Raw genomic sequence first — 18,707 nt, forward strand, 5'->3', positions numbered from 1 at the left:
TTTCCTGCTTTTAAACCATTTTGCGTCCCCTTGTACTCCGAATGACTGCCTCTTGGTCTATATACAGGTTCCTCATGAGCACAATTAAGTGTTCCTGAATACTCATTCTTCACAATGTTTGTTGTTCATGGCTTATCATGATCTACACAATCTAAAGTCTTTGCATAGTTAATAAAGCACAGGTAAACATCTTTCTGATACTCTCTGCTTTCAGCCAAGATCCATCTGACATCAGCAATGATACCCCTCATTCCACATCCCCTTCTGAATCTGGCCTGAACCTCTGGTAGCTTCCAGTCAGTGTATTGCTGCAGTGTGTTTGGAAATACTTTAGAACATTTTTACTTGCATGTGTTATTAACAATATTATCCCATGATTTCCACAATCCATTGAGTCACCTTTTTTTTTTAGAATGGGCACTAAAAACCTTCTCTTCTAATCAGTTGACCAGGTAACTGCTTTCCAAATTTCTTGGCATAGAGGAGTGAGTGCCTCCAGTGTTGTATCAGTTCATTGAAAGATTTCAATTTGCATTCCAGCAATTCCCAGAGCCTTGTTCTTTGCTAGTGCCGTCATTGAACCTTGGACTTCTTCCTTCTGCCAATGGATCTTGATCATATTCTAACTCTTGAAATGCTTAAACATCCAACATTTCTTTTTGGTACAGTGACTCTATGTATTCCTTCCATCTTCATTTGTTATTTTCTGTGTCATTCAATGTTTTGCCTATAGACTCAAGCCTTCACTATGGTTAGTCGAGGCTTGAATTTTATCTTCAGTTTTTTCTGCTTGAGAAAGGTTGAGTGTGTTCTTCCCTTTTGGTTTTCTAACTCCAGGTCTTTGCAGATTTCATTATAATATATGACTTTGTCTTCTCAAGCTGACCTTTGAACTTTTCTGTTCAGCTCTTTTACTTCCTCATTTTTTTCCATTAGCTTTAGCATCTCTACGCTGGAGAGCAAGTTCCGTCTCTTATGACATCCATTTTGGTCTTTTCCACTTTCTTGTCTTCTTAATGACCTTTTGCTTTTTTCTTGTGGTCTTGATGTCATCCCACAATTTTTCTGGGTTTTAGTCATTGGTGTCAAATTAATCAATTCTGTTCTTGAGATGATCTCCACACTCAGTGGAGATATGTTAAAGGGCATGTTTTGACTTTCGTGGGCTTGTTTTAATTTTCTTCAGCTTCAGCCTGAACTTGACAAATCTGCTCCCTGACCTTTTTTAGCTGATGATATGGAGCTTTCCCAGTGTCTGTTTCCACAGGTGTAGTCAGTTTGATTTCTGTGTTTTCCATCTGGTGAGGTCTGTGTGTATAGTCATCTTTTATGTTGTTTAAAAAAGGTATTTGCAATGAAGAAGTCATTGGTCTTGCAATTCTATCATGCAATCTCCACTATAATTTCTATCACCAAGACCATATTTTCCAACTACTAATCTTCCTCTTTGCATTCCAATCACCAGTAATTATCAATGCATCTTGATTGCATATTTGATCAAGTTCAGATTGAAGAAGTTGGTAGACTTCTTTTCATCATCATTGGCTTTAGTGGTTGGTACGTAGATTTGAATAATATTTGCATTAACTGGTTCTCATTGTAGGTATGAAGGAGTTCTGGTAGTGTAGCAGTTATGAATTGGGCTGCTAACCTCAAGGTCAGTAGTTCAAAACTACCTACTGTTCCATAGGAGAAAGATGAGGCTTTCTCTTCCCATAAAGATTTACAGCCTCGGAAACCCTATACAGGGTTACTATAAGTCAGAACCGACTCCACGGCACATAAACCGGCATAACTTTGTAGATACATGGATATTGTTTTATCAGAGAGAGCATTATACTTCATGATAGATCTTGAAATGTATAGATTCCTCTTCAATTTGTCATTCCCGACAGTAAAGTGTGTGATCGTCCAGAATCAAAATGGCCACTATCAGTGTATTTCAGCTTACTAATGCCTAGGATATTGATGTTTTATACCTTCGATTTCCTTTTGACAACTTTCCAATTTTTCTAGATTCGTAGTTTGTACATTCCATGTTCTGATTATTATTGGATGTTTACTGCAATTTCTTTTTATTTTGAGTTGTGTCCCATCAGCAAATGAAAGTACCATAAGTTGTATTCCGTGTCATCACAGTCAACTCGACTTTGAGGAAGCAGCTCTCCTGCAATTTTATTTTGAGTGCCTTCCAACCTGAGGGACTCATTTTCCAGCACTCTGTCTGACAATAGTCTTATGCTTTTCATCATGTTTCAATGTTCAGTGATCTGGTGCTGACAGAGTTCCACTACTGTTTATAAGGTTTTCAGTGACCCAATATTCAGAAGTAGTCCATCTCTCCTACTTCCTAGTCTGTCTTAGTCAGGAAGCTCACCTGAAATCAGTCTACCAAGGGTGACCCTGCTGGTATTTAAAATATTGATGGCATAGTTTCCAGAATCACAGCAACACTCAAGCCACCACAGTGTGACAAACTGACAGATAATTGGTGATTTAAATTCATAGACTTTATATTTTGTAGCACTCTTCGAATAATTGAAAAAAGGGGTAGAAAGCACTGGGAGTTCCTGAACACCTCATCCATTTTTGCACACTCTTTCCACAGTTTCCTTTAGGATTCACTCATGGCTGCACATGTCTCTGGGTTCTGACACATTCACAACAGCTTCCTGCAGAAGGATGGCATTGCCCTCTATCCTCCTGCGGGAACAGGTGATGCAGAGAAGGTAGGAGTAGGATGTCCCTGCCTCACAGTACAGCAGCTCCCCTCCCGTTGCATAAAGTGAGACCCCGGCTCCACACAGACCTTCCTCCTGGAATCCTGTCATTGGCACTTGAGTTGACTGCACTCTCAGACTAGTGACGTAGACTTTCCCAGCTTCATCAACAGATTGGGATCATAAGGCACAGATGAAAAGCGAAGGAGTTGGTATGCCAAGATCATTAAGAAGAGTGGCTATCACAGAGACAGTTCTCAATAACACAAGCTATAATCTTTACCAAGGATTCCTCGTGGCATAGTGGGTTTCAGTTCCAGAATGCTAACTGAAAGATATTTGTTGCTCTTTGCTACAGTAAAGATTTACAGCCTCCGACACCCCACGGAGCAGTTCTTCTTGGCCTTGTAGAGTCAGAATCAACTTGACATCATGGGGTTTGGTTTTGGTTTTCATAATAAGAATCTTTTTTTTTTTCCCATTCTTCAATTACAGGAAGAGAGATATATGAGCCCCTGGTAGTGCAGTGATTAAGCATTCATCAGCTAACAAGAACACTGGCAGTTGGAACACACCAGCTGCTTCATAGGGAGAGAGACCTAACATTCTGTTCCATCGGTGACTACAGATAGAGAAGTTTATGGGACATTCCTCTTCTGTCCACATGGGATTGCGTTGTGTCAAAATTGACTGGTCAGTGCCAAACAACAGCATCATATATGCCATTATAACTCAGAGATGACTTAAGAAATTAAGGTAATTCACAATATTTCAAAACCACACCTGACCCATGTGCTGAATAAACTGTGATCCACTGAGACATCCCACACTGAACTCATTTCAATTAGAACTGGCGCCACAAAGCACGTTTTGTATGGTTTATATCTAACTCCAAACTGTAGAAACAAGAATGAAGCCTAGAGTTAAGTACTTCGGAGCATACTAGGAACTCAACTATAACAGGGTAGTGGCCAAATCATTAGCTATGGAAATTAATGGTGCAAAAAGTCTTATTCTCAGCAGCTACCTCAGAAGACTAAAATGGTTAGGTTCACCATTTCCTGAATTGCTTTCCATCTTTCAGATTTTTAGCATCTTGTCCTCGAAAGGAGGCAGACAGTGTTCTAAAGGGCAGTGAAAAAAAAAACCCCTCACTCCTTGGTCAATTGAGTGTTTGCTTCTGTATTAATTGGATTCCGGCTTGGTGTTGGTTGTGTGGGATGAAATGCTGTGGAAATGACAAACTGAGTAGTGTGTTCCTCAGGTCATGGGGCTCAGCAAAATGTGTATTTATTTCTGAGTTTCCTACGTTTCATCTGTTCGACAAGGTGTTCTGACACTCACCAGGGAGACTTCCAGATAGGAAATGCAAATCAGTCAGTGTTGCCCGCTACCAAAGTCCAGCTTAATCTTGCAAATCAAATGCAGGTCTTGGTATTTCAGGAAAGGTTTTAGTTGAAGTCTCAGGCACATATTGATTTAAAATTCCGACTTGAGAGAGCAGAGTGATTTTTTTTTCAGCTGTAAATTGTAAAATACAGCACAGCATTTTAGAGACTGATTTAGTGCCTGGACATCTTGCCATATTTGCTAATAGGGAAACGGCAGTGGAGTGGGGTGAAGTGGGAGGCCAGGGTACCCTTACACAACATGGCAGTTGCTGAGCTGACTAAATAATACATTACATCTGCATTTACTGAAGTGATGTTCTGTAGCTCGTCCCTTGGTGTAGAGTCGGACCCAGTCCACCAATGATGCATGTTTCCCTAACATCTGCACTGATCAAAGAAGAGGGTTTCAACTTGGAAGGACAGACCATAGCAAAAATAACACTACACCAAGTTCCTCAATTTGGGGATGGTTAAATGAAATAAATAAACTAAAATAATAATTTTAAAAAAACATTGGAAATGATACTGTTTGCGGGAAGAAATGAAATTGTCTTGCTTCACGAGCACAAGCTGACACATTCTAATAGCTTTTCTGCTGTGCACAATAAGCGTTCAGCTTATCTTTCCAAGAACAATACAATTTCATGTAGTGCTGCCTGACATAACAATTATTTGTACATATCTCCATATCGCTGACTCTCTTGTAAGTTAATCTCATCTCACATGAATTTTTCACCAGCTTCACTCTGATGTTGATAAAGGAGATGGGTCCATCAAATACATCTTGTCAGGCGAAGGGGCAAGTTCCATTTTCATTATTGATGAGAACACTGGGGACATCCATGCCACCAAGAGGCTGGACCGGGAGGAGCAAGCCTACTACACGCTCCGAGCTCAAGCGCTGGACAGGCTCACCAACAAGCCAGTGGAGCCAGAGTCGGAGTTCGTCATCAAAATCCAGGATATCAATGACAATGAACCCAAATTTCTGGATGGACCATACACTGCAGGAGTGCCCGAAATGTCCCCTGTGGGTAAGTATGGGATCCGCTGTCTTCATGCCATGTCATATTTTAGGTGATTTGTACTTAAAATTAAATCATCCTAAGGAGCTCTGGTAGCGTAGTGGTTACGAATCGGGCTGCGAACCGGAAGGTCAGCAGTTCGAAACTACCAGCTGCTCCGCTGGAGAAAGATGAGGGAGATCTGTTCCCGTAAAGATTTACAGCCTCGGAAACCCTGTGCAGGGTCACTATGAGTCGGAATCGACTACATGATACTTAATAACAACATCAACAAAGTACTGACTGAAAAATCATGTCAGTCTTAGCATACCCGTAGTCTTTTAGGGCAATCTCTGGAACACCTTAGTCACCAATACCCAAATCATATGAATTCCACACATTATCTTATTTGTATGGAGAGTTAGGGTGCAGCTATGAGAGCAGTCTCTCAGTGTCTTCAAGAACATATTTCAGTCTGCCATTTCCTTTTCCGTTTATGGTTAAAATTGAAAAAAGATTGTAATTATGCATAGGATGTTAAAAACCCCAAGTCTTTCCTGATACAGCTTTGTGATGAACTTTTACTTTTGGTTCAGCTGACATCAAGTTGGGAGCCTTAGTGACACTGTGGATTAGGTGTTGGACTGCTGACTTCAAAGTCAGTGGTTCAAACACACCAGCTGCTCTGTGGAAGAGAGATGAGACTGTCTGCTCTCATAAAGATTCCTAGTCTTGGAAACCCAATATAGGGTCTGAGTCAGAATTGACTTGATGGAAGTGGGACTTTGGTTTGGAATGTCAAGGTCATGATTTACTATTCTGGTATGAATCTGGGGCCATAATGTCTTTAATGAAGACTGGCAATGGCTAGCTAGCCAGACTCCCATTGGAATCAGCTGGTCTGTGTACTTGTAGTAAATGTATTTGAATCAACGAATGTTCACTCATATGCTACCATTAATTTTGCTATAACTTTTCCAGAAACTGAAGTACATGAAAATATATAATGAATGTATGTTCATGGTACATTGCTAACCAGTTTGGGAGTCTATAAAATGTCTATGATATTGATATATTAATGGAATTCCCAAGTAAAGCATTCTAATATTTTGTTGTTGTTGTATGCTGTCAAGTTAGTTCTGACTTATAGTGACCCTGTTCTAAGGAGTGCTTGGTGGATTTGAAGTGCTTAGCTTAGAATGTTAGCATTCCATTGCTTATCTTAGAATGTCACACCAGGACTCCATTTCTGACATATCCTTTATCTATATCAAATAGCAAATTTTGTTTTAAATTCCAATTTTTCAGATAGCTTAAATAATTTTCAGCCAGTATATGTTATAAGCATGAATCATCATATATAGAATTAAGGAAAAACAAAGAGGGGTATAATAGAGACCAGTTGAATTCATATTTATTTCCTGTGAGTTTTAGTGTTGGAGAGGGTTTATTTAAACCAATAATTGAACTCTCTGGTTAACACAGGAAAAGTATAGTTGGCAGGATTTTTTTTGTTTCAATGACATCAATTCAACACATTTACTGCGCTGGGTTGTGTGGTTGAATAGATGCGTATTGTATGTATGTACCTTGTAAAACCAACCAACAAAACCGAATCTGTTACCACTGAGTCATTCATAACAGCTCTGCAGGACACAGACTAACTGTCCAATAGGGTTTCCAAGGCTGTTAATCTTTAAGGCAGCAGACTGCCTCATTACAGGGAAGCATTGAATTGCTGTACCACCTAGGCTTCTTAGGTGTCCTACAGGGGGTGACAATTTAGTGAGGCTAGATTGTTCTTACTATCACATGGAAGAGGTCCCATTGTCTGGGACCCCATGACTTTGTATGCTAAAGAGATTCAAACTGAAAAAGAGCCAGAAGGACGCCTGCCTGGGGTCAGAAGCCATTCTTAAGCACAGTGGCGGCATCTTGCACCACAGCAAACGCTAGCACTGAAGTAGGACTCACTCTTTCTCAGTACACTCAAGCCTTCGGAGTGTGTCTCATATTTGTTACTTAACAAGAACAACAGGAACTGCCCCACAAGGTTTTGGAGAGTTGGAAAAAGAAAGCACAGTTTACGACAAAAGCTAGCAATGTGTGGATGTTTGTTGGAGCAATTCAGGATTGCTCAAGTTTTTGTTTGGTTTGTAAGTAGGAGAATGTAGCCATGAAAACTGGATAATGTGAGCGTCTATTTTAGTCTGAGTAATGCCCCGTAGTTTCCACTCTTTTCGTCTCTGTTAGTCTGAACGGTGCCCCGAAGTTTTCACTCTTATGTTGAGCAGTATGATTATTGCTTACTTGTGTATTATTTTAGTTAATTTCTCAAAAGTGTTCAGAACTTTAGGAAAGTATTTTCAAATGCCTTCTGGGTTTACGTAACAATCATTCTGAACATTAGGTTAATATCCAAATTAGAATTTACAACAATGAATGCAATATAAAACGTTACATGGAATTATGTTGTTGGTAAGTGCCATCGAGTCAGTTCCGACTCATAGTGACCCTGTATAGAGTTTACCAGGAGCGGCTGGTGAGCTTGAACAACTGACCTTGCAGTTCAAAAAGACTTTGCAGTCTAGCGAATTAACCCACAGTGCCACATCAGGATTCTGAGTCACAATTTATCAAAATGTTCAGTTCTATCTAAATAATTCTAATAGCTATTAAATAGTACAGTATATACAATACAAAGGAGCTCTGATAGCATAGTGGGTATGAATTGGGCTGTGAACCTCAAGGTCAGCAGTTCGAAACTACCAGCTGTGCCCCAGAAGAAAGATGAGGTTTTCTGCTTCCGTAAAGATGTACACCCTCGGAAACCCTGTACAGGGTCTCAATGAGTTGGAACCGACTTCACTGCACGTAATCACCACCACCACCACCATACAATACAAGCACTCTATTTAATATGCAAGAGTACTTTTGTTGGATGTTCATTGTAAGATGTACAACACAAACACAATGTACTGGAACAATGTACTAATTACCAAACAAGCTTTGGTAAGCACGGATTCTTTAAACTTATTTGAAGATAAGTATAAGGGGCTTAAAAACATTTGAAGAGTTGATGGTAAAACTCCATTATCTTTCAATTCCATTTTCCAAAAGCTTTTAGAGTCCCTTCCCCAGGTTGATGATTGTTTATGTGTCTTGAAACAAGGTAATTGGAAACTTGCATAGAATACTAATAGAGAATCTGCAGCATTGTGTGGCATTTGGAAGTGTTTAATTCATTGGTTTTTGTATTGGTACCTAGGGACCTCCGTGGTGCAGGTAACAGCGACAGATGCGGATGACCCTACGTACGGTAACAGCGCTCGAGTGGTCTACAGCATTCTGCAAGGACAGCCATACTTCTCCGTGGAACCAAAGACAGGTAAAACCAAACTGGGATCATGCTTGTAAAGTCATGATTTACAGCTTGGCTTAGAATTTATTTGAGTTTTTTTAATTAAATTATTAAATATAGTACCCACTGATGTTGTTTCTATTGTGTGCAGTCTAGTCGGTTCCCACTCATAGCGACACTGCATAGGGTTTCTGAGGCTGCAAATCTTTGTGGGAGCAGAAAACTTCATTTTTCTCCCACAGAGCACCTGGTGGGCTCAAACTTCTGACCTTGTAGTTGGCAGTCCATTGCTTACCTATGGAGTCACTGTGCTCCCTCAGCACTGATTGTTGTTGGTAAGTGCTGTTGAGTCGGTTCCCACTGATAGCCACCCTGTATAGAGTTTCCGAGGAGTGGTTGGTGGGTTTGAACTGCCGGTCCAGAGCACTATCCTGCAGCGCCACACCAGATCGACGCTTTTTATTTCATTTTTCTCACTAGGTACATTAGCCCAATAAACAGTATGTTGTTTACGTTGTTATTGTTGCTAAATGCTGTTAAATCAGTTCCAACTCAGAGCGACCCTGTATAGGGTTTCCGAGGAAGGAGTGGCTGGTGAGTTTGAACCACCAACCTTGTGGTTCAGACTGACCTTGGGGTCCAGTGCTTTATCACCAGAACACCACACCAGGACTGCATAAATAACTTTATCACCTCTTTCTAGAATATTCTATTTCGTTTATCGTTATTCCCATCAAAATTAATCACAGTATTAAGTATTAAAGCCCCTGATGGGTGCAAATGGTTAAACACTGGGCTGTTATCCAAAAGGTTCGCTGTTCAAGTCCACTCAGAGGCTCCTTATATGAAAGGCTTTCTTTCATGAAGGTTGTTGTTGTTAAAGTGCTGTGGAGTCGGTTCCAACCCAAAGCGACCCTGTACAGGGTTTCCGAGGCTGTAAATCTTTACGGGAGCAGAACGCCTCATATATCTCTCGTGGAGCAGCTGGTAGTTTTGAACTGCTGACCTTGCGGTTTGTAGCCCGATTTGTAACCACCACACTACCAGAGCTCTATTTCATGAAGGTAGCAGCCAGGAAAACCCTGAGAGACAGTTAGCAAGGGGTTCCCTGAGTTCGAATCGATGTGACAGTGATGGATAGGGATTACATATTCAAAGTCTCCCAGCTACCTCTGCTGACTAATAAGACAGTTTATTTTTTATTTTTTATTATTTACTATTAAGTTTTTTTCTGTGTATTTAACAAATTTACATCAGGATTATCAACAGGGAAATTTAAATCTCAGGCAAAAATCTAATTTCATGCAGCAGAATAGCAAGTGGGTTCAGTTTACGGTTCCAGGGGTTGATGTCTCAGGAAAATTGGTCTAAACATAACAATTATGTTGATAATCTGATAAATCAAACTACATTAACATTTTTTAAGGGGGAAAAAATTCTTTCTAAATTGTAAAATTGCATGGATAGAATATTTGGGTTTGAAGTAGGGTGCATTTAGTAAGATTGGAAACTGGACCTTTATTCTCTTGGTTATAAAATAACTAGTGATTGAAACTGTTTTTCAATCTAGTCTGCTATTCTGACTCTGTGGAGGGATGAGTGGATAAGTGCTGGGGGGGCGGGGTAAGTAGGTGGGTGGGTGTCATTGATCCTTTTCACCAGTGTGGAAATTTATTTTTCTACGTTTTAAAACTTTGTAGTTTACCATGGAGTAGATTCCTTCTATCTGAGCTTATGATTATGAGTATTTGATACGTACCTATGATCCTAAATGGTGACTTTAGTGCCCTGATCTTATTTTCCATATTGTCAAAAACAGTAATATTAGTTCATTTTCAATTCACTGTGCGAAATAAATGTTTTAAATGTATTTTGACAATGATAGTTACCACAGCACATAAGCAACGGTGTAAATTGAAGCCTAAAACATCTACAACTAAACCCAGTGCTTTCGAATCACTTCTGACTTATTAATGTCCTGAGAAAGCAGAGTCCCATACAGTGTGCAAGCTGTGATCTTTGTGGAGCTGTAAGATAAACACTAGACTGCTAATCACTAGGTCGGCAATTCACACCCACCAACCGCTCCTTGGAAACCTTGTACAGAGTCCTCATGGGTTCACTCTGACTCGACGGCACTTAGAAACACCAGCAATCTTTACAGACAGAGACTGTCATATCTTATTTCTGTAGAGCAGCTGCGGAGTCCAAACCACTGATCTTTACGTTAGTAGCTAAGCACTGTAACCACAGTGTCACCCTTGTTGTTGTTGTTAAGTGCCATCAAGTTGGTTCCAACTCGTAGTGAACCTGTATAGGGTTTCTGAGGAGTGGTTGGTGAGCTTGAACCACCGACCTTGCTGTTGAAACCATCCTTGCAGTCCAACACAGTAACCTGCATCTGCACACTAGGACTGCACTGTGCCCCCCTAGTTTTCCATTATCATATTCATCAAGGCCACAGTATTGTTGTTTTTTTATACCATGTTGATGGTAGAGTTTAGAAACCATGTGGAAAATCTAATAGAAATGAAACAGTTCTGATTACAAAGTAATGAGGGACAAGGAAATGAAAGGATTTGACATGTGATAGAAATCTTGTGAATGTAGAAAGTGTGCTGGTGGTTGACTTAATGATAGATCTAAGAAACAAATTCAAACACCCACCCCTTCCCTTATATATCTACTCTTTGAAGCCTAGAAAGGCAATGACAAGTTTCTGACAATTTGTTCACAAATTATACACTTCTGCATTATATAATTGGCTCTAAAATAGCATGTGCTGATTTCAAGGGTTAAATATTTTGCTGCTGGTGATGACTGGCATGTGATTTTTGACTTTTACTGTCGCATTTCTGGTTCTTCATATCACATGTGAAGGGAAGGTCTTCCTAGCGATCAACGGAACTATATTTTATGCCCATAGCAGTTAGAATTTTACTAATGGTTTGAATGGCAGAGCCTAAAGGATCATGTATTTTGTAAGAGATGAACACAGTTTAGTTTTATTCTGTCTTGTTGTTTTCAATGCCCGGTAACATACATTCATCAGAGTCCTTTTTCTACAGTTTCTAGTGCAGGGAACATCCGGGCATTTTTGTGCTCTCTGCTATTTTGATAATTCTTTGGAGGGAAAAAAAAGTATTTTTCTGCCAAAGCTGAAAGTTTTTAATCTCTCAGAGCACCGAGAGCTGTAAATGAAGTTCCATTTAGTCTTTCTACATGATGTCAGTCTGGTTCATAACTTTGAAAGATAAAACATAATTCCCTACATATCCAAATCTAAGAGTTTTCTGGAAGAAAGTAAGACATTTGACAGGCAAAATGTTGAAGGTATGCGAAATAAAAATAATGTAAAAGTGGGGTGCAGCAGTTACCACTGGATATATTTTTATAGCTGTTTAACTTCTAAGATAGTTGTTGCTGTGAGCTGTAGAGCTGGTTCTCATTCATAGCGACCTTGTATAGTGTTTCCACGGAGTGTCTGGTGAGCTTGAACTGCCAACTTTGTGGTTCAAACCGACCTCGCAGTCCAGTGCATTAGGAAAACCTCAGAGCTCAGGTACCATTGGTATTGGGCACCCAGATCAAAGACCCAGAGGTTAACTGTGGATCATTCCAGAAACCAATGTTGATCATTTGCTTCCACAAGTGTAAATAGAATGGCAGCAGAAACAAAGGACTGTAGCATTCGAAGGATGCTCCTCCTCATTATCTTCCTGTTGTCCTCAGCCTTACTGGTGTTGTTACTGCTATGTGCCGTCCAGTTGGGACCAACTCATGGCAACTCTGTGTGGAGTTTCCAAGGCTATAAATCTTTATGGAGCAGAAAGGTTCAACTTCTTTCCAGGAAAGACTGATGGTTTCAAACAACCGACCTTGCGGTTTGCAGCCCAAAGGGTAACCCACTGTGCCACCAGCACCCAAACCTACTGGTAGACTGAGGACTGTTTCTAAGGGATATTGCGCTATCGTATAACTGACAACCCAACCGATCCCAGCTTCTTTTTTGTCGGTGCCACTGGCAAAACTGGCCATGTATTTTAAATTCAGAATGAAAATGCAGGGACCTCTGTTTTAAATCATTTTTAAGAACTTCAGGCTTAACTAGTAGAGCAGGAACCCATACTCACAAAACAAATCCTGGGAAATGGATTGAATGTTAAACATCACTTGGAGATTAGAAGATTTTTGCTAGACCTTGTTGTTGTGATTATCTGTTGTCATTTTTTTCCCTCAAAGAGATTCACCTTTTACATCTTATGTTTAAAATAATAATACATACATATATCTATATAAAGATATATATCTATATAAAGATATATATCTATATAAAGATATATATATATATATATATATAGATCTTACTTTGGAAACTAGGTTAATTTTCCCCTGAAGAGTTTTCTTTGTTAAGCAGCATTCTGAGCTATGTAAGAACCTGGAATGTTGATTTCCTTCCTGTTTGATTTACTACTGATAAATGTCAAACTATAAAAGAACCAGACTTTATTTTATTGACTATTTTATTAAACCCATTTATAATTAATATCTTTGTGTTTAAACTCTCAAAATCAAAGGATTTTTTTTTTTATTAGAACACTGGTTTAAACACGGATGCTTTGTCCAATTTCCAAGGCCATTTGAATTTAATGTTCAAGTGTCATGAGTATTTATTTTCCTTAAATAGTAAAATTGCTTTGTCAAGCATATATTTCTTTGTACCCGAATTCCTACGTTTTTGTCTTGATAAAATAAGAGAGTTGCTTCAATCTAGCATTTATTCAACAGACTGTTGCACAAGTATTTAACACAGTGCTGTATAATATGTTAATGCATAATTGGTTTTAGTTTTTATATAGTCCAGGATGTTTACTTTCCCAACACAATCTAAGTCACAAAGATGGTCACACCTATGAACATCTGTCTGTCCCATTCTACATTTATTTTTTATTTTTTAATGTTATAAAGTTTTCCAGTATATTTTTATATCTGTGTTTAAATGTAAAAGAATTAGAGTACATTTCAGTATGGTATTGCAAAAACTATGAGGCACCAACCATTCCTCCCCACAATGCTCCTCTACTCCTGCTGGGTTTGATGACTCACTGCAGTGGTCACACAGGACTCAAATACCACACTCAGTTATGGGGTTTGTTAGGGAAGCTAACAGATTACAATTGGGACACAGGACACAGTTGTTTCAGTCAGCTGCTGATAAATGCCTGAAGGTACTTTACTCTAGCTCCTCCTGTCAGCAAACCAGCTCCCCTACTTAAGTGCTTGAAGACACCCATCTCTACAAGGAAGCCTTGTGCCCAAAGCCAGTTTTACTTGCTCGGTGCACTGGGAAGTACACTGCTTTGTCTCATGTTCTGGTTCTTGGTTTTGCTGCTGCTTGTTCTTTTGCCACATCCCTGTTGTCACCACTGTCTCTTCCTGAGTCAAGGAGGTTCAATGCCCAAGGATCTCAGAGACCAAATAATGCGTTCCATTCCTGTCTGTTCTCCTTTAATGGTAGTGAGGTTCCCCTTCCTGCTTCTGAGATGGCTCATTTTAAACTCATGTTAGAGTTTTGAGTTTTATAATTATCATTAACTCTGCTAACCTCCACAGCTGATTCATGCCATCCTATCTGTATCTTCTCCCACCTTCTCTTACCTAGACCCTACAGGGCAGAAATATTGTTTGGTAGCAGTTACAGACTACAGCTAGAAGAGACATTACACAATTTACTAGGCCACATGTGTATTATAGGTTAACTTAGTGTGTGTGTTAGGTGTGGTGAAATGCTCTACCAATAAATCTCAAAAGAAGCTGACATTTAGGACTGTGGATAAATTAACAAAGTGACCACTATTTTCTAATCCAAATATGCATAGGCAAGCACTTTTAAAATAAAATGCAACATGTTATATTAAATATGTCTTCATTAGCCAAATACTGTATTGGAATTGTTTACTAGAATATGCAGTATATTTCTAAACAGCATGTAAATAAAGCTCAGTGCTATACTGAACCAGAATATGTTGTTTTTGGTAATAAGCAGCATTGAGATGTATGTTTATCAATATTCATTCTGCCTATTATGGAGCTGTGGGATAATGCACTGGACCACAAGGTCGATTTGAACTGCAAGGTCGGCAGTTCAAATTCACGAGACGCTCCTCAGAAATCCTACACAGGGTCGCTATGAGTCTGAACTGAATAGAAGGAACTGGACAACTGTGTAGGCAGTTGATAATGGTAGCTGGCCATCGTCTACTTTTGGTGTGAGGGCCATTGTGGCAGTGGTTCCTGCAACATTCAAAGATAGTAGTTCTTCTTAGTCTTCCTAACTCAGTGTCTAGCATTTGTATGCATATGAGGCCATTGAAAATACTGTGGCTGAGGTCAGGCACTTTTTAGTCCTCAAAGAGGCAACTGTGGTTTTTTTTTTTTAACATGTTGAAGAGGTCCTTTGCACCAAATTTTGCTCAATGCAATACATCCTTTGATTTCTTGACTGCTGCTTCCATGGGTGTTGTTTGTGGGTACATATAGTATGAAATCCTTGACAACTTCAGTCTTTTTTCCCGTTTATCATGAAGTTGCTTCTTGGTCCAGGTGTGAAGATATTTGCTTTCCTTATGCTGAGGCATAATCTGTTCTGAAGCCCTCTTCACTTTCCGCAAGCAAATCGGTCTCATCTGCAGATTGCAGCTTGCAAATTAGTCTTGCTCTGATCCTGCTGTTGCGTTCTCCGTCATAGAACCCAGCTTCTTAGATTATTTGCTCCTCGTGCAGATAGAATAAGTATAGTGAAAGCAAATAACCGTGGCACACAACTTTTCTGATTTTAAATCTTTTTTTGTTGGTGGAATAACTGACTGTGGATCTATGAACAGGTTCCACATGAGCACAATTCAGTGTTCTGGAATGCCCGTTCTTCTCAATGGTACTCACTTTGTGTTATGATCCACACAGTTGAACGCCTTTGCTTGGTTGATGAAACGTAGAAAGCATATTTCTAGAATTCTCTGCTTTCAGCCAAGATCCACCTGTCGTCAGGAACGGTATTCCTCATTTCACGTCATCTTTTGAACCTGGCTTTAATTTCTGTCAGCTCTCTATCGATCTCTGTATCACTGCAACCATTTTTTAAAATTATTTGTAGCAAAATTTTACTTGTATAATATTAATGATATTGTTTGACACAGATATGTTTCTTCTCTTGTCAATTTGCCAGATAGATTTATTCCAAAGTTCTTAACATATATGAGTGAGTGCTTCCATTAGTTGAAACTTACCAATTGATATTCCATCAATTTCTACTGCCTTGATTTTTGCCAGTGCAGCTTGAACTTCTTTCTTTGGTACCGTTGGTTCTTTTTTGATCGTTACTACCACCTGGAAGGGAGTCCTGGTGTGGCGCTGTGGGTTAATGTGCCAGACTGCAAAGCCATTTCAACTGTAGGGTCGGTGGTTCAAGCTCACCAACTGCTCCTTAGAAACGCTATACAGGGTTGCTATGGGTCGGAACCAGCTCAACAACACTTAACAACAACAGTCTCCTGGAAGGTTGAACATTGACCAATTATTTTTTATACAGTAACTGTTTATTTATCTTTAAAAAAAAAAACACCACACAAACTTTTTGTTGTGAATTGAGTGAAGGTTGACAGAGGAGATCATCAGTTTCACAGTCAACAAACCATACACTTCATTTCATCTCAATGATTGTAAACCCCGCCCCTCATTTCCCCACCCTCCATGCAACAGCAGTTCTCCCACTTCCACCCTGTGAGTCCTATTGCCATTCCACCCATTTTCCCATCCTTTCTGAACTTTACCCTTAAATAGATGTTGTCCTTTTGGTTTTGAATGATTGAGTATTCTATGGTGAGCATAGTTTACTAGTGCTGTTGTCCAACCTATATTCCTATCTATCGTTCGACTAAAGCTTGAGCCATGAGAATGAGTTCAGTTCCAGATCATGATGTCCTTCTCCAGAGACTGGTCCTTCCTGACAAATGTCCAAATTACGAGAGATCAAGTCCTACCACCCTTGCTTCTAATGAACAATCCAACTGTATTTCTTGAAATCTTCTCCTCTGCTTTTATATCATTTCTTTCATTCACTTTAGCCACTTGACGTTCAAGAGCAAATCTCAGAGTCTCTTCTGACATCCTTTTTGGTCTTTTTTGTCTTCCTTGTCTCTTTAATGACCTTTTGCTTTCTTCAGGTATGATGTCCTTGATGTCATCCCACAGTTTCTCAGGTCTTTGGTACTTAGTGTTCAATGCACCAAATCTGTTGTTGGGATGGTCCCCAAATTCATGTTGAAGATACTTTGGCTTTTTTTGACTTCTTTTCATTGTCTTCATTCTCATTTTGAAGAACTATTGGTGACCTTGTTGTGACTTATGATATGAAGGTTCTTTATTCAGTCTTTCCGTATAGGTAGTCAGTTTGATTTGTGTGGTCTGGCCAGTGAGGTCCACATATATTGTCATCACTTATGCTGTTGAGAAATGATACATATGATGAATAAGTCATTGGTCTTGTGATCTCTGTCATCACGTCTGTATTTCCTACCACATAAACTATTTTCAGTTACATATACTATTCTTACTTACAGGGCATATTCACACAAATGTTATTTCTAAAGCAGCTCCCAAGGGAGTTAATATGATACACAGCTATTTCTGTTAAAATAAACACAAAGCAATGAAGCACATGACCTGGGTCTGTAAATATTTTATACTTTTGTATTGATTATTTCTTTTGTCATCTAATCAGTGGTACTTTCTTGAGGGTTTCTTGACTCGTTCCTTGAGGCAATGTCTAGATCAAATGGCATTAGATCATTTGCACACCTTTCCTGCTGACTTCTGTTGCTTGGTAAACGTAAGCCATGAGAAAACTGAGGTCTCTACTCTCTACTTCTGAAGTCTAAGAGCTCTTGAAATTGCTGTAGAAAATAAATGTCTTAATAATGAGAAGAAAGAACAACCATTATTTCAGTTATTGGTGAATCCCAACAACCTGAGCCCTAGTTACTACAGTATGGTGTTTCCTCAGTTAATTAGATCTCAGGGAAAGGTAGTTTTTATTTTTCACCTTTCCATGTAGTATTAGTATACTCAAAGACATATCCAAAAATGACTTGATTTTAGTCAGCAAAATCCCAATGAGTTGAGCCCTCACAGCATGAATATCCCCAAACAGTGTTCCTGTGGTTCCCATGGTTGACTGGTTTCTTAGGACTGATGCAAATTTGGCATGTCCAGAATCCAGACTCAAGGGTTATCTGACTTCCGTCACATGTGTTCCACACACAAACTCTTAAAAGATCTTAAAGTAATCGGCTATATATAATATAGTCATCAATGTCTGATAGAGAATCATGAGACCGTTTTTCCCATAACTAAAAAAAAACTAGATAGCTGTTGAACAACAACAATAAAAATTTTAATGTCGTGTGTACAATCCTTGTTATGATAATGTTTTGTAAATACATGAAAAGATCTATAATACTGGGCCAAGCGTACTTCCATAGAGACGTTCTTAATCATATTAGCCTAAAATCGGATCCAGTCTCTTCTCTAAAACAGCACAGGCTACATTTTTCTCATCACAAATGGTTTAAAGTTTTTGATGACTGCAATTAAATAGTATTGTTGTCTTCTGTGGATATTTCACAGAATTGTCAGGATCCAGTTGGCCTTGGCCAGTTCAGAGAGATAATAGCAATGGTTTGCACACACACACACACACACACAGGCAGATCGCTAATAGGTGGCACTGTGAAACCTCTGAGAGCTGGAATTAGACGACACTGCCTTTCTTTCATAAGGAGCTCTGGTAGCGTAGTGGTTACGAATCAGGCTGCTGACCCCAGGGTCGGCAGTTCGAAACTACCAGCTGTTCCATGGGAGAAAGATGAGGCTTTCTGCTCCCGTAAAGATTTACAGCCTCGGACACCCTGTACAGGGTCGTTATGGGTCGGAACCACTCCATGGTACGCAACAACGAGCCTTTCTTTCCTGAGTCTCACAAATTTTCCACCTTTGAACAGGGTACGTACTTTCTACGTTTCTATTGTCCCCTATTAGTGAAAAGTATTTCCTTCTCTGATAGCTCCTGGCTTTCATAATTTTTACTGTTTACACACACATACACTTGTTAAAATTTTTTTTTTAAAGCACAAACCAAACCTAATGTATGAGAATTATTTTCCAAATGTTAGAT

The 18,707-nt window shown here is 39.4% G+C and overlaps 1 protein-coding gene across 1 annotated transcript in view; it reads left to right on the forward strand.

Annotated features, from left to right (window-relative positions):
* The window catches only part of CDH7 (cadherin 7, type 2), a 220,148-nt gene that overhangs the window by 104,292 nt on the left and 97,149 nt on the right, over nucleotides 1-18,707 (forward strand). Inside the window, exons 3-4 of the mRNA XM_006837549.1 lie at nucleotides 4,851-5,145; nucleotides 8,384-8,503. Coding sequence (XP_006837612.1) covers nucleotides 4,851-5,145; nucleotides 8,384-8,503 — 415 coding nt within the window. The remainder of the gene's footprint in view (nucleotides 1-4,850; nucleotides 5,146-8,383; nucleotides 8,504-18,707) is intronic.

The sequence above is a fragment of the Chrysochloris asiatica genome, unplaced genomic scaffold (genome assembly GCF_000296735.1).
Source record: "Chrysochloris asiatica unplaced genomic scaffold, ChrAsi1.0 scaffold00021, whole genome shotgun sequence".
NCBI lineage: Eukaryota > Metazoa > Chordata > Mammalia > Afrosoricida > Chrysochloridae > Chrysochloris > Chrysochloris asiatica.